Consider the following 23,543-nt stretch of genomic DNA (forward strand, 5'->3'; position numbering starts at 1 on the left):
TGTGGGCTTTGCTGTTTATCTCTCATTAAGGTGGGTAAATGAGGCCCAGAGATGTGAGTGTTTCCCAGGGCCCTTGTAGTAATCCAGGAACTGAGTGCGAACCAAGTACAAATTTGGTTTCTTTTTTATTTGTTTTTAATTTTTTTTATAGTTTATTTATATTTGAGACAGAGATAGCATGAGTGGGAGAGGGTCAGAGTGAGAGGGAGACACAGACTCTGAAGCAGGTGCAGGCTCTGAACTGTCAGCACAGAGCCCAAAGCGGGGCTCGAACCTATGAACCGTGAGATCATGACCTGAGCCAAAGTCAGACGCTTAACCGACTGAGCCACCCAGGCGCCCCACAAATTTGGCTTTTGTTGTTGATTCACTTTTGCTGCTCTGTTACCTATAAGAAAGCCTTACATTCCTGCTCTGCTTTATTTAGACAGATTCCAGTGACACAAAGATGGGCTTTATGATCTTGGATCATTATTTTAATGGGTATTTTGTCTCTAACATTGATGTTTACTTTTTGTTTTCTGAATTGCCTTCCGCACAGAGCTTGGAGGACTCCTGAAGTATGTGCGACCCTTCTTGAACTCCATCAGCAAGGCTAAGGCAGCTCGTCTGGTCCGATCTCTTCTTGATCTATTTCTTGATATGGAAGCAGCAACAGGGCAGGAGGTAAGCTACTTTAGTGGCAGAAGGTAGACAGTACGGAAAAAATCTGTTTCAGTGAAAGAAATGCCTGCCTGCACTGTGGTGCTAATGTGGAAGGGACAGCTGGGAGGACAGCTCAGGACTTATCATGTCAGTTTCTCTTTGTTACAGGGCATTTGATACTTTGGGTCTGTTCCATGCTTTGCTTTGTAAGTGGAGATTGTCAGTGGTCCCTGGAATCCTCATTACATCAGGGTCACAAACTGATTCTTGTCTTTGAGGTATTGTATTGCCACACCTTTGTAATGTTTTCTGTGTCTGTGGTACCTTTCATTCTGTGTCACAAAGCTCCTTGTGAGCACTAAGTAAGTCTCGTGGCATCCCTTCCTGGCGTGTATTGTACCGCATATATGCCTTTCCTGAGGGGCGAGCATCCATGTGTTTGTGTCTCGTGTGTGCGGAAGTGACTCTGGTGTGCCTGTACCTGTCCCTGTTGTCTGCAAGTTCACACCAGACCTGTATTGAAGAGCGCCTCTTTGGAATCCGTGCCTGTTTGGAATCAGTGAGCCTCTTCTGAACTTTTTTTTTTTTTAATTTTTTTTAATGTTTTATTTATTTTTGATACAGAAGAGACAGAGCATGAGAGGGGGAGGGTCAGAGAGAGAAGGAGACACAGAATCTGAAACAGGCTCCAGGCTCTGAGCTAGCTGTCAGCACAGAGCCTGACGCGGGGCTCGAACCCACGAACGTGAGATCTGACCTGAGCCGAAGTTGGAGGCTTAACCGACTGAGCCACCCAGGCGCCCCTCTTCTGAACTTTTTAAAGATAATCATATTTCTGCAATTCAGGAGGAGACACCACCAAAATTAAAACTTACTCTGTAAAAAGCAGCAGATTCAAACAGGGTATATTGTGGTTGTTTGAATCTGTTTGTAGGAAGAGTATAGTTGTTCTTTTTCCTATAGACGCATTGCTTAGTATTCACCAAGTGCCTGCTATGTGCTAAGCACTCTTACAAGTACTGGGGATACATTTGTAAAAACACAGTCACAGCTCTCATGAGGCTTATATTTTAATGAGAAAGGCAGGCAATAAATATATAAAATGTCAGATAGTTTAAGGATGGGGGTAGGAATTGCTGGTTGGTTATATATCTAATTGTTTGCTATAACCTTTGTGGATATACAAGTAAAAGGTATGGAAAGGCACAGTAAGCATACTGAGTAAATAATAGGAATTTCAGAAATCTAGGACATATAGATTCCACTTTGAAATCAGGTCTTTTGTAAAATCTGCTCTCTAGCCTTAATGATTCTTTGAAACCTAGTTTAAATACCATACACCAACTTTATTTGTAGAAAATTCATTTGTAGAGAAGTCTTCAAATTTGTGGCAGAACTATGTTTCATGATAAGAGATCAAAAATATTTATTTATTTCAAATGTTTACTTATTTTGGAGAGAGAGGGTGCACGTGTGCGTGTGTGTGTGTGTGTGTGTGTGTGTGTGTGTGAAAGAGAGAGCGAGCGAGCGAGCCGGGGAGGGGCACAGAGAGAGGGGGACAGAGGATCCCAAGTGGGCTCTGTGCTGACAGCAGAGAGCCCAACACGGGGCTCGAACCCACAAACTGTGAGATCATGACCTGAGCTGAAGGCAGATGAGCAACCAACTGAGCCTCCCAGGTGCCCCTAAAGTAGGTAATACTTAGATGGCTATCTTTTGAACCAAAACATTAGAATTATTTTTATGAGTGACTTCAAAGAAAAAGTGATTTTTAAAGGATTGTTGCTCTTATCTAACTGAACTTTGTTTTTTATCATACTTTGTTTTCATGAAAAAGCGACACCATCTTTTGTTTGAAACAGGGTGCCTTATAATGGGCTGGTCAAGAAACATTAGTGTGAGATGGATTGATATGTGCTACTTGGAACTTTTTAGGCAGAAAAAATTATCAGAGTTGCTCCTTTGTACACCGGCGTCTCTGGAATTTGTCCCTTCCCAGAGCATAGAGTTGACGCCATGGATAGAGCTGCATTGGTTTCATTAGTCTTCGTTCTCCTTTGTGGAAGTCTATTAAATCAAAATTTAGTGTTGTCCGTAGTTGGCTAGTGGGATTTATTGGCCTTATCATGTGGCCCCATGTCTGATTAGGGGCCTAACCCTGTCTATGATATCTGTATTTCTGCTTTACTTTTCTTCATATTTATTTTACTTTTAACATCTGTTTTTGCCTTAGAGTAGAAGTTCCATGAGGAGAGCTACTTTGTCCTGTCTGGTGCTGTAACTTTGGTACTTGGAGTAGTTTGGCCCAGAGGAGCTACAGGGCTAGTATTTGTTGGAGGAGTGTGTGGATTATGCCTTTCCCCTGGTAGATGCTTAGGAGATACTTTGTTGAATTAAGACATACATTTATTGAACTGAGATAAACGTGTATGTTCTTACTACATTTCCCTTGGGGACTCAAGGTCTCTGACTTGGGGAATTGGAGCTAGTGTTCATCTTGGAAAACTTTAGCTTCTTTTAATGTTTGATTGAGTGATGGGAAAGGATGGGGGAGCAAGGTATAGTAGTATTATGGCCTGAGGCACAAGTTGGTTCAGAACATTGTTAAAAGAGCTAGGAGTGTTATGCCTGGGAGGTTGGTACCCAAGAGGATGGAGGAGGGGATTTTCGCTTGCCTTTTTCTGATCAGGGATTAACCAGAAGTCAGATAGATCTACAGAACGGTTTTCATATTGCTGTATTCAGTTTCATCTTGTGAGGATTGGGGTCAATTACAGCACTAAGAGTTCGAGCCTAGAAAATGAGGGTGTATGTGTGATGTAAGAGGGGTAAGGTGGGAGAGTGAGAGGTTGGTTGGCAAGGGGAGAGGACTGGAGAATTGGGGTGAGGAGGGGACTGGACCCTACCCTTGCCAGATAGTGAACTGAGATTTCATCTTTTAAAAAGATTTATTTTTTATTTTATTTTTAAATTTATTTATTTTATTTTGCAGCAGAGAAAGAGTGTGCATGTGCACACTGGTACAGGGGAGGGGCAGAGAGAGGGAGAATCCCAAGCAGGCTCTGCACTGTCAGCACAGAGCCTGATGTAGGGCTCGAACTCATTATGACCTGAGCCGAAATCAAGAGTCAGACACTTAACTGACTGAGCCATCCAGGCACCCCTGTGAAGTGAAATTTCAAAATTAACTTTACCTTTTTAGGTAGTTGCCTATGGGAAGCCATTTTTTGGTATAGCTATCCAACTGAAACCACAGTAGTTAGTGCATTTTAAGAAACCTTACATTGAATCGTGTTGTCTAAACAGTTATTTCAGTGGAAAGAAGGAGTTCATGCTAGAGAACTTCAGACTTGGAATAGTAGTCATTTTTCTCCCATAAGGATTTAATTAGTAAAGGCATTTTATTTTATTATTTTTTAAAATGTTTTTTATTTATTTTTGAGAGACAGCGCAAGCAGGGGAGGGTCAGAAAAAGAGGGAGACAGAATCCGAAGCAGGCTCCAGGCTCTGAGCTAGCTGTCAGGACGGAGCCCGATGCGGGGCTTGAACCCACGAACCGTGAGATCATGACCTGAGCCGAAGCCAGACACTTAACCGACTGAGCCACCCAGGTGCCCCAGTAAAGGCATTTTAAAAATATAGTTAAGTGTATTGATTTAAAACTTAAATGTCTGACTGGTGCTCTTGGGAGAGTCTGACTCTTGATTTCAGCTCAGATCATGATCTCACAGTTTCATGAGTTGGAGCCCCACATTGGGCTCTGTGCACTGACCTTGAGCAGAGCCTCCTTGGGCTTCTCCCTTTCTCCCTTTCGAATCTCTGCGCCTCCCCTTCCTCCCTGCTTGCACTCTCTATCTCTCAAAATAAAAAAATAAACTTAAAAAAAATTTTACAGACCTTAAATGTCAACCACATCAAGGTTTTTACATTCAAATAAGGGCTTCCTCCAGAAGAAGGGCTTCTCATACCTTCTTATCCCCTTTGTCAGTCATTGTCAGCATTAGCAAGGCACAGAGCCTCAAACAAAATAGTTGTGTAGCAAGGCCAATTTTACCTTATTTGAGGCACTGGTTTTATTAATTGTAGTCCTGGATAGTGCAGAGTATGCACCCTGTAATGGGAACAGATAGTTCAGTTTGTAAAAAAATTCCCTACTCTAAGAGAAATGTCAGTACTGACATGGACAAGAACATTGGAAGTAGGGTAGAGTTCTGATCCCAGTAGCCGTTATGTGACCTTGAGCGAGTCACTTCATGTCTGGACTGTTAGGGAAATGGGCACAGGTGAGGTGCTGGAGTAGAATTCAGTGTTTCTTAACTAGAGATCGACATCCAAGTGGCCAGGCTCTATTCCAGACTACTGAATCAGGAGCCTCGGTGTCCGTTTTTGTATTCTTAGAAAAAGCTCCTTGTGTAAAACCGAGATGAAAAGCATTTCTTAGCCCTCCCAAGACTTGTAGGATTAAGAACTCTTGTATTTTCGTTGTTAAACACGTTCAGCAAAGTATTTTCAGTTTTATTCATATCATGAACAGAACTGACTTTGAGTTTGGCTTTTCAGAACATAATGCAGAATGCTGAAATTGAGGTTGGCTTGCTTTTATTTTAGTTTTTATAGAACTTTTATGAGGTAGGTTGAATTTAGTGCTAGTGATTAAGTAGCCACCAGGGGGCCTCAGTGGATTGTAAAGGTTCCTGTGAATCTTTTGCGGTGAGTCCTCCAAATACCATGTAATGTCATCTATTAATTCACTGAGCCTGGAACTTAGGATCTAAAGGCAGACGATCTATCAGTCTAGATTATCACCTCTTAAGAGAGCTTTGGATTTAAAGACCTGTTGTATTAGCAATTAGTTCTCTAGAAAGTTGTTTCTTTTTATCTTATGCTTTCATTAGGAATCTTAATAACAAAACTTACAGTAACAGAAGTGACATCAGATCTGCAGTTCCTTAATATGTACTTTTCTCAAAGTGAACATGTCACAGATGCCTGATGGCATATATACCACCTAGCATAGAACACCTTAAGTCAGTTAGATTGCATGTTATATCACTGTTTGTGTGGCAGATAGAACTGGGGGTTCAAAACGCCTTTACTTCTATTTATTTATTTATTTATTTAAAGTAGGCTTACACCCAGTGTGGCACTCAGGCTCATGTCCCTGAGATCGAGAGTCACATGTTCTACCAACTGAGCTAGCCAGATGCCTCTACAGCATACCATTAAATAAAGCTTTAAAGTCCTTTTAAGTGCTAGGCTAATTCTAATTTTATTTTATTTTTTTACTCCTTTTAATATGGGCTAAGTGTACTGTATTGTGATGATGAATTGGTTAGTTGTACTTGTTAGTATTGGAAAGGGCCATATATTAGAAGTCATATAAGCAACTGTTAGGAATAAGGCATTTTTGCTTAGGCTGAGAATTTCTCCCTTTTATTATCAGTGGGTTCGTATTAACATATTACTGTTACTATTTGCAACTATTAGGGAGAAATCTCTGCTTTAAAAATTTCTCAGCCATCGTAGAAATCTATATTTCATGGCTATATATGTTGGAAGTTTTGGGTCTCTCCTGGGAAGGTAGGAGAGGAATCTTAAAGATGAAGCTCTTTTCCAAAAGAACACAATCTGAGCACAAAGATACTTTGTGTGTAAAAAGCCAAGTTGATTTCTCCATTATGATAAAACCATTACACATTGAGATACTATGGATCAAGGCATGTCCCCTGTGACATTAAATAGAGCAACATGGGTAATACATGTAAGGTGGGAATTAAAGCTGTTCTCCAAAGGAAGGGCTGTGGGAAGAATGTGAGCGCATAATGTTGCACGTACTGTCTCTTTGTTGCAGGTCGAGTTGTGTTTAGAGTGCATCGAATGGGCCAAATCAGAGAAAAGAACTTTCTTACGCCAAGCTTTGGAGGTATGTGCCTACAATAGTACTGATTTCAGGTCTCTGGGCATTAGACAGACTGTGAGTGTAGTTAACACAATTCTGATCAAAAATATTTCCAGTAATTTTGTATTATCCAGGGAGCCAAAGATTATTGGTAGTAATCTCACTCAGGAGAATACTTTGGGAAGTTTTGACCTGCTGTTTGGCTCAGAGAAGTAAGCAGTAGCACAATAAAGTTAACAGTCACTGGCCGTGGTAGGAGATAATGGGCTAGATTTGGTGCTCTCGCCAGGACTTGTATATTCAACAGTAACAGTTCTGTGACTGTCAATCTTTGATTTCTTTCTTTGGCCTTTTTTCTTTCTTTCTGTCAGTCAATGCCTTTTCTCTTTCCTAGGCAAGACTGGTGTCTTTGTACTTTGATACCAAGAGGTACCAGGAAGCATTGCATTTGGGTAAGTAAGCTGGTAGAAAGTAATAAGGCATCCTAGCCGGCTGAATAAATGTATTCTGAACCTGGCCACTCTGACTAGTTACGTATTAATAACTTTTGTTCTGTTTACTTCTAAGAAGGATTTAAAGTGGCTTACATTTACTGAACCTGTCATGGAAAAATGCCATTTGGAAGTTCTAAGTAACTAACCAGAGTTAGTCTGTCAGATTTAGAAAACAAAAGGATCAAACTACAAGTGTTTGACTACTACATTTACTATACTTGTTTATAATTATACTTTAAAATCGATTTTGAAGCTTAAGAGGTTAATTGGTGCAAATGTATATTGCAGCTAGAGTGGGCCTTCTAAAGGCTTTCCCTGGTGGTCTTCAAACACCCTGGAGTCTTTGCCTGCTGTCTTTCTTTTTTTTTTGTTTTTAAATTAATGGGTAGATCTGGACTATTTTCTCCAGATGGAAGAATATGGCATCTCTTTTAGGTTGAAAAAATAGGCAGTATTTAGTTTTTATCCTACAAAACCGTATTTCATATGGCTCAAACAAATAGTAGCATTAAAAAACAATAGTTTTATTGAGATGTGATTCATAGAACATAAAATTAACCCTTTAATTTATTTAATAAAGTTTATTTTGAGAGAGAGAGCACGTATGCATGAGCAGGGGAGGGGCAGAGAGAGAGAGAGGGAGAGAGAATCCTGAGATGGGGTTTGATCTCATGAACCTTGAGGTCGTGACCTGAGCCAGAATCCAGAGTCAGACACTTAACCAACTGAGCCACCAGGTGTCCCCAGATTCACTGCTTTAAAAGTGTACAATCCAGTGTTTTTTACCACTGAATTTACACGAATACAATATAGTCACAGTTGTACAGTCATCTCCACAATCTGATTTCAGAACGTTTTCATCACCCAGAAAGAAACCTTATACCCATGTACCCATTAGTTACCACTTCCCATTATCCCTGCCCCCCACCAGGCACCCGTGAGTCCACTCTGTGCCTCTATGGATATGCCTATTCTGGACATTTCTTATAAATAGAATCCTACAGTCTATGGTCTTTGTGATTGGCATCTTTCACTTGGCACTTTTTCAATTTCATCCATGCTGTAGCATATATCAGTACTGGATTCGTTTTTATTGCTGAATATCCATTGTGTGGTTATGCCACATTTTATTTATTTATTGTCTTTTTTAGCCATCTTTTAGCCATCTTGGTGGGGGCAAAAGTGGTATCCCATTGTGGTTTTGATTTGCATTTCCCTGATGGCTAATGATGCTGAGAATCTTACCATATACTAATTGGCCATTTGTATGTCTTTGGAAAAATGTTTATTCAATCCTTTGTATTTTAATTGGGTTGGTTATGTTTTTATTGTTTACTCTTGATATAGGTCCCTTACCAGATACATGATTTGCAGATTTTCTCCCCTATATTATGGATTGCTTTTTTACTTTCTTGGATAGTGTCCTTTGAAGCACATTAAAAAAATTTTTTTTTAATTTTTATTTGTATTAGAGAGAGAGACAGTGTGAGCAGGGGCGGGGCAGAGAAAGATAGAGACAGAATCTGAAGCAGGCTCCAGGCTCTGAGGTGTCAGCACAGAGCCCGACGCGGGGCTTGAACCCACGAACCATGAGATCATGACCTGGGCCCAAGCCAGACTCTTAACTGGCTGAGCCACCGAGGAGCCCTGAGGCACATTTTTCTTTTAAGTTGATTTAAGAGAGTGCACATGTGAGCATGGGGGGGGTGGGGGCAGAGAGAGAATGAGAGAGAGAGTCCCAAGGAGGCTCTGCTCTGTCAGCATGAGCCCGACTTGGGTCTTGAACTCACAGTCTGTGAGATCATGACCTGAGCTGAAATCAAGAGTCAGACACCCAAACTAACTGAGCCACCAAGGTGCCCCTGAAACATGTTATAATTTAAAGTCCCATTTATTTTTTCTTTCGTTGCTTATACTTTTGGTATCATGCTTAAAAAAATCATTGCCTAGTCCCAGATCACAAAGATTTACTCCTGTGTTTTATGGGTTTAGCTTTTATGTTCAGTTTTGTGTTAATTTGTATATATGATGCAAGTCTATTTGGATTTGATTTCTCATCTGAGATGGGAAGAAGGTGTATTTGGAGAACAGCAACATATCCAGAACTCTTTCTTTCTCCCACCAGTGTTAGTTCCTGGTGTTTCTTACGTAGTATTATGATTGCTAGGCAGGAAGAGAATGAGATCAGGTGGCTGTCTGAACCGAATAACTAGTTTCAGCAGGTTCTGGATGGAGATTCTCACTGTATTCAGATCTTCTGAGGAAGCTTTTAGGACTTTTGGATCTAATGTTGTCATTAGTTTGTAGAAAACTTCAAAGAGATCTGTTTCTCTCTTTTGGAAGATAGCACATTAGTAAAAGAAAATTTAATTCTTGCAAATAGACCACCTGTCTTTGAGTTCAGGCCAGCTTCTCTATCCTGAGTGTTCTTGGGAGGGTGGGAGAGTGAGACCTTATAGTTTAAGGTGTTAAGGCTATGGCTAACAAAGGGGTGTGTATTTTTTCCTGCTCCAGGTTCTCAGCTGCTGCGGGAGTTGAAAAAGATGGATGACAAAGCCCTTTTGGTGGAAGTACAACTTTTAGAAAGCAAAACATACCATGCCCTGAGCAACCTGCCGAAAGCCCGAGCTGCCTTAACCTCTGCTCGAACTACAGCAAACGCTATCTACTGCCCCCCTAAATTGCAGGCTACCTTGGATATGCAATCAGGTAACACCCTAGCTGCTCAGGGTGTGTTTTCTTAAAGTTCACTCTTATCTCACAGTGGGGAGGAGTGGGGAGATGGGGATAGAAAATGTAATTGGCTGATTCTGCTCAAGCTTCTCAGAAAAACCAATTAGGATACATTCCCTCCTGTTAACTTGCTGTTAACTGCCTTAAATATATTAAGAACATGGTTATCTTAATATATAATGTTGCCTGGTGGTGCAGGCAACATTATGGTTAGAGCCAAGAGCCTAGAAAGGTTTCACAAGTTTAAAAAGCTCCTTTAATGTCCACCTTAGTTACTCACTGCGGGTGGTAGCACTTCCCTTCAGACTGACACAAGTCTCTTGTCACTTGGAGACCTTAGTAAAGCCTGTTAGACTTTTCCAAAGAGACTCAGATCAGGGCTAAAGGACCTTCCCCACCATCCCCAATTTCAGTTCAGTGTAGTGGTGGATACCTTTCTGATGGAGTGTGTGGATATTGGGGGTAGGAGGCCATGGAGTGGCAGGAGAATGCTTTTTCTTGTAGTTAGCAGCTTTTATTCTAGTTTATCATCATTATTGAAAGAGCACTGGGATTGGAGGCAGAAAACTAAGGGTGCCTGGGTGGCTCAGTCAGTTAAGCATTAGACTCTTGATTTTAGCTCAGGATATGATCTCATGGTTCATGAGTTCAAGCCCTGAGTTGGGCTCTATGCTGACAGTGCAAAGCCTGCTTGGGATTCTGTCTCTCCCTCTCCCCCTGCACACACTCTCCTCCCATCCTCAAGATAAATATAAAGAAACATTAAAAAAAAAAGACGACTAGTTTGAAGTTCTGGTGTTACCTCTGCAGTCTTTGTTTCCATAATTGTGTAGGTGAAAGAATACATGCCTGACTTGCTCATCAGGTATTGTGAATGTGTCTTGTCACTCAGAGGTTAAGAACAGGAGTCTATAAACCACCTTTCCTAGTGAAATTTGGGTTCTGTCCGTTTCTAGCTGTTTGACTTTGGACAAGCTCCTTATTTTATCTGTAGCTCATCTGTAAAATGGTGATAATAATCATACCTTCTCATAGGATTGTGATGAGGATTAAATGAGATGATGAATGTGAAGCTCTTACCACAGTACCCAGCTTTGACCAATATTGGCACTCACTTTAAGCTGCTCCTCTTGCCTTATGCCCTTCCTTCATGGGCAAGAGATGAATTTGCGTCTGATTTCTCAGGAAATAGAGGCCATGTGTACATGAACTCTCTTCTCTTTCCTCTCCAGAATTTGTGTCACTGATTCTTTTACCTGTCCTGTTCCATTCTGAGTTTTCAGTCTTTCTTCTCCACTTGGATCTTTCTCTTAGTCCTTGAACTGCCCCAGCTACAAAAGCATAGCCCTTTATTCTTTCTAAATGACTTTTTTTTTTCTGTCAAGTTTCTTGAACAAGTGGAAAGAATATCCGTACTTTGGGGTCTTTCTATTGACTCCTTGAAAGAAGTGAGTAACTCCCTTAGAACCTCTACTCTTAGGGGAAGTTGACCCTATTGAACACGCTAGTCTTCTTGGTTCTCCTCCCTTGACTGACTCTCTTTGGTCACACTTTTCACTGGTCTTATTGTGGGTCTGGTCTCTTCTCTTTTAGCTCCAGACCAGGAGGTATGGGAGATGGGGATTTGTCTAATCTAGTTTAGCAGTGTTAATAGTTTGTTGGGCATTCTTGAGGGAACTCTCCTTGGCTACAGAGAAGGGTGGATTTTCTCCTTCTCTCTTTAGTTAAGAACAATAGAGAAGATGGGATGATTCCTTTAGCCTCAAAATGAGAGGTTTCTTGGGTAGAGTATTTTAAAAGTACTGCAGTGTGGCACCTGTCACTCAGTACATGGTTATTAAATCACAAGTTCCCAGATGGTGTACAGGCACACAGGCATATGATAGGTGGGTTAAAAATGTGCTGAAACTTGGGGCACCTGGGTGGCTTAATCGGTTAAACATCTGGCTTTGGCTCAGGTAATGATCTCAGTTTCTGAGTTCGGGTCCCGCATTGGGTGAGCCCCACTTCTCTCTCTCCCTCCCTCTCTCTCGCTCTCTGCCTCTTGCTCACTTGCGCCCTTTCTCAAAAAAAGAAAAGAAAAGAAAAATGTGCTGAAACGTTGTTTTCTTGGGTCATGTGTAAGCAGTTTTATCCTTTTACTTCAAGGTGCTGGATACTTTCTCTGTACACCTTGATGTGGAGAACGGTGGGAAGCACTGTGGTAAACAAGTGGGACTTGGTCTATGAACTCAAAAGGGCCTGAGGCAGAGTTAGAACTGGTACCCAGATTCTGAGGACTTAGAGGCCTTCCAAGCTAGGAAAAACTAAATTTTATGTTTTCCCAGGTGATAGCGTGGGTTGGAAGTAAAAGCAAGTTCAGTCCAAGTTAGTCTTATTGGGAACAGCCCAATTTTTTTTTTAAGGTTTATTTTTTATTTTTGAGAGAGAGAGCGCACATGCCAGCAAGGGATGTAAGAGAGAGAGGGAGACACAGAATCTGAAGCAGGCTTTAGGCTCTGAGCTGTCAATGCAGAGCCCAATGAACTCACAACTGTGAGATCACAACCTGAGCTGAAGTCGGACGCTTAACTGACTGAGCCACCCAGGTTCCCTTCCAACTTCTAAATGGTAGAGAATTGTTTAGATACACTACAGTACACCAGCCTAAGGAAGTACTGCTTAGCCATGGCCAGTTAAGTTCATGGATCTGGCATTATATGAAGTCCATTTATTGATTGCATCGAGGCAAAAGCACACCTGTAGATGACACGTATTTGATATGAGAGTATAAAAGATGGTATTTTTTCTTTTCTGATGAGAGCTGCTTACACATAAGAATGTCAAGCTTAGAAAAGCTGTCTTAAAGAAATGTTTTTAAAAAAAGTAATTCAGGCAGTCCAGGGATGTTTGGTTCAACTTCCTGACCTATGAGGGTGATGTCCTGGAGGGTAAACATGGCCTTTTCAGTGGCTTCAAAAGACGGCAGAACCACAGTGGTAATGGGAAGGATGGGGAAAGACGTTAGTGTCCTTTTTGTTTTGTTTTGTTTTGTTTTAAGGTTTTTAGGATCCCCTTTGAGTGGGGTCTCTAACTCCTTTGGAATTTACATTGTCAAGATGACATTGAACTGGGTGACTAAAGAACTGGGTTCTAATCCCAGCGCTGCCACTAGCTGGCATTGACTTTGGGTCAGGTCCTTTATCCGTTCTTGACCTCATCACTAAGTAGATGGGGTTGGCATAGATTTCTGAGGCCCTTCCCAGCTCTGATCTTTAATGGTTCTATTATTTCATATGGTTCTTACTCCTTTTTTTTTTCATGCCCAGGTATTATCCATGCAGCAGAGGAGAAGGATTGGAAAACTGCATACTCCTATTTCTATGAGGCATTTGAGGGTTATGACTCCATCGATAGCCCCAAGGCTATCACATCTCTGAAGTACATGTTGCTGTGCAAAATCATGCTCAACACGTAGGTGCACGTTGACCCGGGGTATGAATACTCAGGCTCTTCACTTCAGGCTTTGGCCATGCAGATGGCTTGCTTGCGGGATCGGGCTGGTTACACAAGCAGTTGTGGCTTCCTCTGGGGCTGGTTGACATAGATTAGGGGGATCGAGGGTGTTCCCGAGCACATTTCCTTGCTAGTCTTTGAGAATCAGGGAGAGACAGATTTTAGAAATCTCCTTTCCAGACTCTCTTGGAGTGTTGTCATCATCCTGCAGTTATTCTGACCAGAGAGTTGCTGAGCACCAGACAGCGGCCTGGAAATAGCTTACAGTCCCGCACCGGCCAGCTGGGCCGCCAGCAGTGGGGGTGCGCTAAGGAGAGGTGAGGGAGAGGCTTGGGAAAGGGGACAACAGCAAGAATGACAACCTTTGTATAAGGAATTCTACAGAATTTATCAGCCTGCCTTTGGGGATCATGAGATACTGACTTAGCATTTATCGTTTTGCCTGTTGGGTCTACTACTTTTGGGACGTTCAGTGTGGCTTTCTTTTTAATGCTGGAGTTTTTCTGCTCTCAAGTGCTGAGCTTGGGCAGGGAGTGAAGAAAGCCTGGCTTCTGCGAGGTGAGGGGCCTGTGGGTGTAGGGGTGGGGCTGGGCTTCTGTGGGCAGTCTTCTCAGTGGAGTTCTGAGAAAAAGAAATTTGCCTCAACCTATACTTACAAGTATAACATCCTGGAGCAGTTGACCAAGTATGTCTCTTTTTTTTTTCTAGCCCAGAAGATGTCCAGGCTTTGGTGAGCGGGAAGCTTGCACTTCGGTATGCGGGGAGGCAGGTAAGGAATACTTGGACTGCAGTTCTGATCTCTGCTGCCTCTGAGCCAGCACATTGTCAGTCATGATGCACGGTGAGACCGGTGCTCTTCAGGTCTCCATTCTGTGTTCTCCTCACCCACCGCCACCCTTTTCCCTCAAGGCCGTTCAGTATATTTCCTGTATTCGATTTTGGCCTGGAGAGTCTGTGTTTGGTGCGCTTATGGACATCAGGGGATTTGAGGGAGTTATAAGAACTGAACCATAGCATTTGCACAAGTTAGGCTACATTTCACTTTGACCAAAATATTTATCTATCTTGAGCCTGACTTGCAAACTTAACATGTGCAGAATATGAAATCTTGGGTTCTCCAAGAATCAAGAGCCTGGTAAGGTCAGGTGCTCATGTGTTTTAGGGAGGTTGAAGTGCTTGGTGCAGAAACTAGGTTTTGATGGCTCATCCAAGAGTTCCTCAGTACCTTTCCATTCATGTCCTGAGTGTGTGTGGTGTAAGAGGCCTTTGATAGTCGGGAGCCCCTTTTGTGCCTGAGTATGAGTATGGCCTATGTAAAGGTGGTCTCAGATGACCGGACCAGCGCTTCTTTGTACTTTGCTTGATTATCACTAGTAAAGTAAAAATAATCTTTCTAGATTTCAAATGCAGTGGTCTCTGAACAATAGACCCATTAGCAGTCTCATTATATCCTTGGAGGAATGGCCACAACAGATTGAAGAAACCATCCTTCTCTACAAGTGGCCCTAAATGGCTTTTCATCTGAAAAAAGTTTCAGATCAGCTTGTAGTTTTGACCACAGGAATAGTCGTTATTACTGTAGTGAAGGACTCGTTGCCCTGTGTGGAACTAGAGTTGAGGAAGTGGGCTAAGAGAGGTCAAGAGTCCAGGGCAGGGTCAGGTAAGCAGTAAACGGTGGAGCCAGACTTTGAACTTGGGTTATCTGGCTCTCATTTCCAGATATTTCTAATTGTGACATCTGTTCTCTCTGTGGTATAATGCTGAGACAGACTAATGATTAGCTTTGCACCATTTCCAAGTCTCCTGTATAACACACACCGCTCTTATGTAAGTGCATAGGCTGGTACCAGAGGAGGTCCTTCTGGTCCTTTGTACCTTGATGACAGCTTTCAAGAGGAGGCAGGACAGTCTCTCAGAAAGACTGTAGATCTCTTGCTGAGTGGAGACTTGATAGCTTGGTGAGGTGCCTTTTATTAACCAGGTTAGAAGTTGCCCTCAGCCACCAATGGTTCCATCATCCCTCTGTGGCATTTTAACACTGAGTGTAATATGTAGAATTCTGGTGTCTAACGAAAGGAGACCTTGCCTCATGCTCTGTTACCAAACCTAGGAGAACTAGAGTTGATCAGGTGTGATCAGGTCTAGGGGCAAAAAGAGTCTGGGGGACTTGGAGATAAAGAGCCTTGGAGGAGGGGGAAACAGATCACAGTTCTCTGTCATTTTCTAGCTTTTCTTCCCAGGCCCCTGAAGAACAGTGGTGGGGCAGGTTCTTTTTGCATCCATAAGTTGTGTGGACAGGGTGTACTGCTTATGACGTTTAGTGGATGAGATGTGCCTGCAGGGTAGATCACTTTAACTGTTTTTCTCTTTATTCTTAGACAGAAGCATTAAAATGTGTGGCTCAGGCTAGCAAGAACAGATCACTGGCAGATTTTGAAAAGGTAAGCATGGTATTGGGTTGGCAGGGAATTGGGTGGAGGAGAGGGGCATTTACATACTTAAAAAAACCTTTTTGTTTGTAAGTAATAGTTTCACAAGAAGTTTCAAAGGTAGTACCAGTGATCCCATGTAGCATTAACCCAGTTTTCCCCAGTGGAGACATCTTAATTATAGTACAGTATCAAAACCTGGAAATAATTGAGCACTTTTGTACAATGAAACTTGTTGAGTTGTAACACCTCATTTATATATAGTACCTTTCAATTTCAAAAAGTTCTTTCTGTCATCCTTTTTCACTTAATTTTCACAACAACTTCTCTGCATTTTATGGTTGAAGGAGCTGGGGTTCGGCGAGGAGGCCTAAAGCCCCACTGCTTACGTGTCCGGGTTCGATGCCAGGCCTGGCCCTTGTTCCACATTCCACGGTCTCAGGGTTTCCTTCAGCTCCAGAAACGCCAGCTCTGCTTCTTGTCTGTCGGCAAAGGAGACGTCTTGATGTGTACTAATGGACCGGAAGACACTTCCTCAGTTGGCTCTTCAGCTCCTTTGCCTCCTCTGCCTTCCTTTCACTCATTGTTAGTGAAGGTTTGAAAAGGGAGAACTTGCCTGAGCAGTAGTGTGAGACTTACTTGTTCTCTTCTGAGCCTCTCTCCTCTTCGTCTCTTGACCAATCTAATAAAAACAAACCTAGGTCTAGGAAGAAAAACGTAGTGTGGACAGAGGCTAGACCGTTTGGCTCTGGGTGTCCCCAAGATTCATCATCTTTGTGGAGCTTTCTTGTTGGTTTCATTCACTTCCTCACTTGTCATGATTTGCTTGCTTCTCTTAACACCTTACAGCACAGCAGCCTGAGGCTGGATATTGAGACCATTCCTCAAGGTAGATACATTACATTCATGAACAAACAAAACAGACTAGATCGTTTTATTTTAAAGTTTGGGATGTTTAGATGGGACACTTCTCTTAGTAGGGGTTCCTTGGGGAAAGGATCTGGGGAACCCTAGGGCTAAACAAAATGAGCTGTTAATTGCAGAACTGTATGCTGATATTGTTGTGGAACTCCACGAGCTGGTTGTGGAATGCAGCATTTCCCAGTATTTACCTCAGAATTTTTTCCCTTGTTTCCCACGGAGACACCATGCACTCTGTGGGCTCCCACTGCTTATGTCGTCCATCTGGCTTTCAGTCTGAGCTGTTCTTGAGGCTCACATGCTGTGAGCTTCCTGCAGGATGACGGTGCCTAGAAGGGGCTCCGTCTTTGAGTTCTTGAGGTTTCTTTTCTTCTACTTTCTGTCATAAGTGGCCTTTCATCTCAGATCCTCCAGAGCTTCAGTCAACCATGGGTTTACAAAGTCCAGCAGACTGCTTAGGAAGCCAGGAGTAGTGTGCCTTTCAAGTGCTTCTCTGTGCCAATCTCTGTGACCGGCTCTCTTGGCAGGCCCTGACAGATTATCGGGCAGAGCTCCGGGATGACCCAATCATCAGTACACACTTGGCCAAGTTGTATGACAACTTGCTGGAACAGAATCTGATCCGAGTCATTGAGCCTTTTTCCCGAGTTCAGGTAAGGACCCTCTCAGGGACCCCGGTTCTGGCTAAGCGTCCTCTCTAGTCCCCTCCCTTTTCACATCAATCCACAATAGGAACTTGCTTCCAGGGCTGTGTCTGGTGGGCAAGAGGCTTGGGCTTCTCTTTCGGAGCTGCTGTGGGGCAGAGGCTGGGGAGGTGGCCCCTGTTTGTAACCTGAGAGCAGTCCCCTCCTTGCTTCTGTAGTCACTGTGCCTGTGATAGACATTCATGTAGGGGCATGTGGGATAGGAGTGTCTGTTGTCTGGTGATGAGAGGCAGGCGGATGGACAGAGCACAGGAGACCTGAGCATGGCCTGAAAGCATCCGTCCCGAAGAGACGCTTGACAGGGTTTCAGGAGACATGGCAATCCCACCCCCACTCTGCCTCCATGTTAGAGGCAGAAGCCTAACTCTGTGTCGCTGTCTCTCTGCCTTTTCTTTTAGATTGAACACATATCTAGCCTCATCAAACTCTCCAAGGTAAGCAGTCCTGAGCTTGTCCTGGCAGGCGGGGGTGGACAGGGAGAGGGGCATGTGGAGGTGCTACCTTTACACTGGGTGGGCCTGGTTGGAAGGTCCTCCAGCTTCTTCGTATGGAATGGAGACCGCTCAGAGTGCGAGTTGCACTGTCACTGTTTTGTTTTCAACCCATTTGCCTTTTTATATACAACTTTCATGTCTGTGTGATCTTTGACTAGTGGATACCGGTCCCTTTAATCATGCGCTTTGATTTTAGGCCGATGTGGAAAGGAAATTATCACAGATGATTCTTGACAAGAAATTTCATGGTGAGTAACAGTCACACAGGCAAGGGGGCTGCTGGTGGTGGGGAAGCGGATGAGGGATCACGCTCTTGTTGATCTTGAGGGGAAAGGCTCCATTTGTTTCACCTGGTGCTCCCTGGGATCCTTGTCCCTCCCTTCCCCTCCTTTTCCCGTAATGAGAATGTGTACTAGACATGCACACATGGAACGCGGAGATGCTTCTGGTTCTCCTCCTTTCTGGGAAAAGGGAGGCAGCTAGGGAGTGGGCTGCTTCTCAAGTGCCTTTGTGTCTAATCTGTTCTTTTACCTGGGTTGCCCTTGTGTTTCCTGCAGGGATCTTGGACCAGGGGGAGGGTGTCTTGATTATTTTCGATGAACCCCCCGTAGATAAAACTTATGAAGCTGCTCTGGAAACAATTCAGAACATGAGTAAAGTAGTGGATTCCCTCTACAACAAAGCCAAGAAGCTGACATAGGTGAGTGCTGGCTCCGGGGCCAGGCCCGGGCAGCGCTGTCTTCTGCCTGTCGAGACTGAAAGCCTCCTGGTGGCCTCGCAGCTTCCCCGATTGACACTGCTCTGTCTTCTCTTGCAGAGTTGGATCTGTAGCGGTCCTTTGGAGAGTGTGTGTGGCGGGAGAGTGAAACCTTTGGGGAAAATGCTAGGAGATTCTTTTTTCTTTTTGTTCTACTTTTCGCTCGGAAAGTTTTTAAATTCTCATTTGGTGCATCTGTATTCCAGCCAATAGGTGTGCCAGTTTTCATGTAATCTTTACTGGCCCGACTTGGGAGTGGGGAAATTGCTTAAAAAAAAAAGAAAAAGAAAAAAAAAAGGTTATTCTAAATAAAAGGAAAAAGGCTTACACTACCTAAAGCTGTGCTCTCTGCCTCCTGGGAGAGGGCCGAAAACCAGGCGCTCCGCCAACCACCGGGGCTCCGCACCCACCTGCTGGGCGTCAGCTCTCCTCCTCTTCAGAATTGGGTGTTTGCCTGACCATCAAAGCAACGACTTTTTATTCTGTTTGTACTGAACCAAAACAAACAACTGTGTATAGACTGCTATTTTCTTTTTTATTTGAAATGAGGCGTTTCGGTGTTCTTTCCCCTGCCACGTGGCCTGTCTCCCGCCCTCCCCGCCGACCATGGCTCCAGCACACCGGCCGGAGGGCCCGCCGCAGCCGTGCCCGCACAGCTCGCGCCGACCTGTGGAGGAGTGGGGACGCGGCCAGGAGCCAGTGTCCGCCAGGGCCACGCGGGAGCAGTGTGGGCCCTCACGGGGCCTGCTGTGCATGTGGCTCTTTTTAACACAGTAAATTAGATTAGACGTCAGTGTTTTAATTGCCCTTCTCTGCTCTTCTCTCTGCCCCTTCTCTTTCCCTCTCAACCAGAAGACCATCACATGTCTCTCTCCCTCCCTCCTTTCCTCCAGGGGAGTCAGGTGTCTGAAATCCATCAGCTTCTCTCCCTGTCCCCCTCCTCCTCCTGCTGTCAGATGGATTTAGTCTTTTTTTAACAAGTGAACATTGGAAATGAGACTGTGGGGTGTGGGGGTTTTGGTGTTTTTTTGTTTTGTTTTTTGTTTTGTTTTGTTTTTTGTTTTAAGTCTTTGTTGTTGGGTTTTCGAGCAACCTCATGTCCCCTTCCCAGGGAGCTTCTTTATTTACCTCTTAGAAATCGAAGGGATGGGAGGTAGAGCGTCGTGTTTCCGCATGCTTTGTTTTATGATGAGATCACATAGCCAGGCTTTCGTGCCGTTCGGGCAGGTAAGCTTCTGTACCTCCGTCGTGCTCAGCTGTTTGCTTCCTCTCATCTCTGTCTTCTCCTCCTCCCCTCATGCCTCCTTCCTGCTGGCCTCCTTATATCTTTCTTTCCCTTTCTCAGATGATCCTTCCAGGTTTTCGTAATAAATTTATATTTTGTAAAAGGATTTTGTTGTACCAGGTTTTGCATCCACACTGAATCTGACTGGCTTTTACTTTCCTCTCCAAAATCAGGTTTTTTTTGTTCTCAGCATCTCTCCCCGTCATGTCCAGTCACTGTTTTGGTTTTGGCACCATCAATATCAAATGTACAAACGGTTCTTGCTAACCAACACCAGGTATATCTGATGTTCAGATGAGTTCCAATAAAAACAATTTTTTTTTCAAAAAGTGTCCTTTCTTGAATGCTAGAGGGCTTCTGGTCAAGTCCACACAGCTCTGTATAGCCTTCTTAGACTGGCCAAAGCTCTGGCATCTCATTTGCTTCATGGGAGACCTTTGGACCCAGGGCAAAGTGGAGGGCTTCGGGTAAGAATGTTGTCGGTGAGGTCGGAGATGGTAAGCGGCGTGCAGGAATCCTTCCATTTTCCCAAGGCAGCACGGGCCAGCGAGGACACAGGGTCTGGGTTGTGAGATCCTCTGCCGCTTCCGTGGTAGGGAATTGTGGTGTGAGCGTTATAGGAAGTCATGCAAGTGCCTGGGGAGTCCTGATGTTCAGTTGTGGTTTTGTTTCTTTCAGAAAATCAGTCTGGTTTTCATGCAGCCCCTCAGACCCTGGGAGTGCTGGTTTAAGAGGCCGTGAGGCTGACAGGAGGGAGGTGTGAGTTCTGGCCGCCAGTTCCACTTCACTCCAAACCACTTGTCATTCTGTTTTAGTTTCATATAGTCTCTATGTAGTTTCACTTGCCAAAGGATTTTGCCTCATTAGATGACTTTTAAGAGATACCCCCAGGGATCTGGTCAGCCCTAGAGCTGGAGAAGAGGGAGGGTTTTCCAAGCCCAGGGCAGCACGCAGGAGCTCAGTTGGCATTAGCCCTTTCCTCTGCTCCCTTTGTGGATCTAAGGACCTCCTCTAGACCTGTGCTGTCCACAGTGTGGCCACTAGCTTCAGGGGGCTGTCGAGCCTTTGAATTATAGGTAGTTCGAAGTGTGATGCATTGCAAGTGTAAACACAAACCAGACCTCGAAGGCTTGGTATGAAAAAAAAGAACGCAAAATAGCTCAACTTTTTAGTATAGATGTTGAAATATTTTGAGCATCATGGGTTAAATAAAACATTATTAAAACTTACCTGTTTCTTTTTATTATTATTTTTTAAAGTGGCTACTAGAAAATTCTCCATTTTATCTATGTAGCTTGCCTTTGTGGCTCACATTCTGTTTTGGACAGTGCTGCTGTCGACCTCCAGGGGCCTGGAGCAGGGCACGCTGAGAGGGTCTGGTGGCCCACGGGCTGGGCTCGGCTCGCTTCCTCACCTAGGGCCCCCTTCTGGCACCGGCTTGCAGCGGTGCCAAGACTTTGTTGTGTGCTAATGAGACAGCGCTGGTGTTGGTGGCAGAGGCTGAGGCGCCTGGCTCAGGAACACTGCTGAGTGCTGGTTATGTAACCTGTGCTGCCCAGAAGGGCCACTAGATGCTGCTCTGTGATCCCTGAAGGAACAAAGCATGGCTTCCTCAGAAGCCAGGGCTTAGCCGGGCTTTATTTGGAGCCCTTTCTGGAAGGTGGCTGGCTGGCGCCCTGGCCTCTCCTTCTTGGGGTGGCATGGGAACGGGGCCATGCAGAGGATGGGGGTCCTCTGGTGATACATAGGAATGCCAGCTATAGCATAGAGCTAGTGGCATAGATAACAAGGAGGCCGGCCCTTCTGGAAGCTAGAGGCAGGCTATAGGATAAATAGGCCGAGTGATCGTGGGGTTTGGTGCTCTTCCCTGCAGTTCCCTGAAGACTAGGAAGAACACAGCTCTGCTTCATTCAGCTGGGTCTCCATTCTGGGGCTTTGATTCTGCCATTTGTGGCAGAATATTGCCCTTTTTTCCTTGCCTTGCCATCGGCTGTGATGGGGGATTGGTGCTGGTGATGGTGGGTGCCTTGACGGGGTGGACACGGCAGGGGTGGACAGGACTTCCAGTCAGCCTCTCCTCAGTCACAGTAGCAAATGGGCTGGTAGTGCACGTTTCATTCATGCTGTGCTGCAAACATGGCTTTGCCTTTAACACGTGAGGAGACTGAGGTAGTAATGTGAAGAGCTCTTTCTGGTCAAAGGCAAGAGAAGACCCCAGAGTGTGGCCAGATTGGAAAAAGGCCCAGGCAAGTGCATGCTGCTTTGGTTTGGGAAGTGAAATGGGGTAGAGGGGACGTTGGTGCTGTCTGCCATGAACTGGAATAGCTAGAACTGAAATTTGTTGGTATAGGTAACTGGGTAGGTAAGGAGAGGATTACAGGCTTTGAAATCTAGGAATATTTTGTGAAATGGAAAGCATTTAACCTTTGCTCAACACCAGAATCTGAAGGCCACCCTGAGAAGCAATATGGACAAACGCTGGGCCTCTGGGCCTCTTCACCAGGGGCTGGTGGGAAAAACGCTTAGTCTTAGAGAGAGAGAGAGTAATTGGGCCAGGGGACCTGGAGATTACTTTTTCAAGCCCCTTACTATAGGGAAGGAGGGTTGAGGACCGCCCCATTTTTAAAGCAGGCAGAGGCTGCGAGCAAGGGAGGGAGGGGCACAGTGAGCTAAGGCCTGCTTTCATCTAAGCTAAGACGGCAGCTGCCGCGGATGTTTCACAAGTAGCCCTCTGGGTACAGAACAATGCATTTAACATTCTACGGTCACCAAAGTCCCTAAAGCTTTCAATTGCCACTATTGACAGAGAAATCACTGGGTAGTACATATAAAAATTCTAGCACTTTCTGACTCCATAGCAGCATTGTTCTGCAAAGGGCAGTAGGAAACTGGCAGAGCTGGCACAGGTGGACAGCCTCGTGTGCTCAAGTGGCCAGAGACCTGGGGAGTCTAATCTGGATTACCACTTCCTTATCTTTTGGTCCAGAGGTGATAATCTGGATTAAGATACGGTTTGAATCTTTTGTTTCTCTGGTTTGTGGTCAACTCTAAAGCAATTTCCAGAACCAAACAAACAAAAAAGAAGAATGGTTCCTGTGAAGGATCTGAATTCTTGTCTGTACGAGGAATTGTTGAAGAGTCAGAATTTTACAATTTTACTGGTGCCAGGTCTTCAAATGATACATACTGTGCATGAAAAAGTTAAATCAGAGGATCAGAGGCTGGTTGGGAAAACGGTTGTTTCAGCTTTACTAGAACTGATAAGAGGCCCAGCGGAAAAGTCGAAGTCAAGTCTGTGAAGGATTGGCCCCTCTCTGGGGCAGCGGCCGACCCAGGGGCTCTCAGAGCCCTGTTGCAGGTGCGGTGTGGAAAAGCCAGGCCGTGTTTGCGGACCGGCCCAGAACCGCCTATGCCTCTTTGGCCTGGGTTTCTATTTACCTCTCGCCTCGGGGCATTTACCTGGGGTGCGGGAACAGAGGCCCCGGAGGGAGAGGCACGAAAATCGATGGGACAGCCCATTGGGATGCGAGTGGCTTCAGCAAAGGCTTCTCCTTCCCCAGCTCGCTAGCATCCTTTCCGGGAGACGAAGATGTTAATGGGAAAAGGGATCTCAGACCCGCGGCCAGCCTCCGTGGATGGTTTCTCGCGTGGTAACCTCAGTCCGGGGCGGGTCGCACGTCGCCAGGG

The 23,543-nt window shown here is 44.5% G+C and overlaps 1 protein-coding gene across 1 annotated transcript in view; it reads left to right on the forward strand.

Annotated features, from left to right (window-relative positions):
- The window catches only part of PSMD11 (proteasome 26S subunit, non-ATPase 11), a 28,411-nt gene extending 8,226 nt beyond the window's left edge, over positions 1-20,185 (forward strand). Inside the window, exons 3-14 of the mRNA XM_029928061.1 lie at positions 542-666; positions 6,497-6,568; positions 6,939-6,996; positions 9,553-9,747; positions 13,080-13,224; positions 13,975-14,035; positions 15,645-15,707; positions 17,144-17,269; positions 17,719-17,754; positions 18,011-18,062; positions 18,372-18,514; positions 18,632-20,185. Coding sequence (XP_029783921.1) covers positions 542-666; positions 6,497-6,568; positions 6,939-6,996; positions 9,553-9,747; positions 13,080-13,224; positions 13,975-14,035; positions 15,645-15,707; positions 17,144-17,269; positions 17,719-17,754; positions 18,011-18,062; positions 18,372-18,514 — 1,076 coding nt within the window. The 3' untranslated portion in view covers positions 18,632-20,185. The remainder of the gene's footprint in view (positions 1-541; positions 667-6,496; positions 6,569-6,938; positions 6,997-9,552; positions 9,748-13,079; positions 13,225-13,974; positions 14,036-15,644; positions 15,708-17,143; positions 17,270-17,718; positions 17,755-18,010; positions 18,063-18,371; positions 18,515-18,631) is intronic.
- The last annotated feature ends 3,358 nt before the right edge of the window (positions 20,186-23,543 follow it).

Source organism: Suricata suricatta, chromosome 17 (assembly GCF_006229205.1).
Source record: "Suricata suricatta isolate VVHF042 chromosome 17, meerkat_22Aug2017_6uvM2_HiC, whole genome shotgun sequence".
NCBI lineage: Eukaryota > Metazoa > Chordata > Mammalia > Carnivora > Herpestidae > Suricata > Suricata suricatta.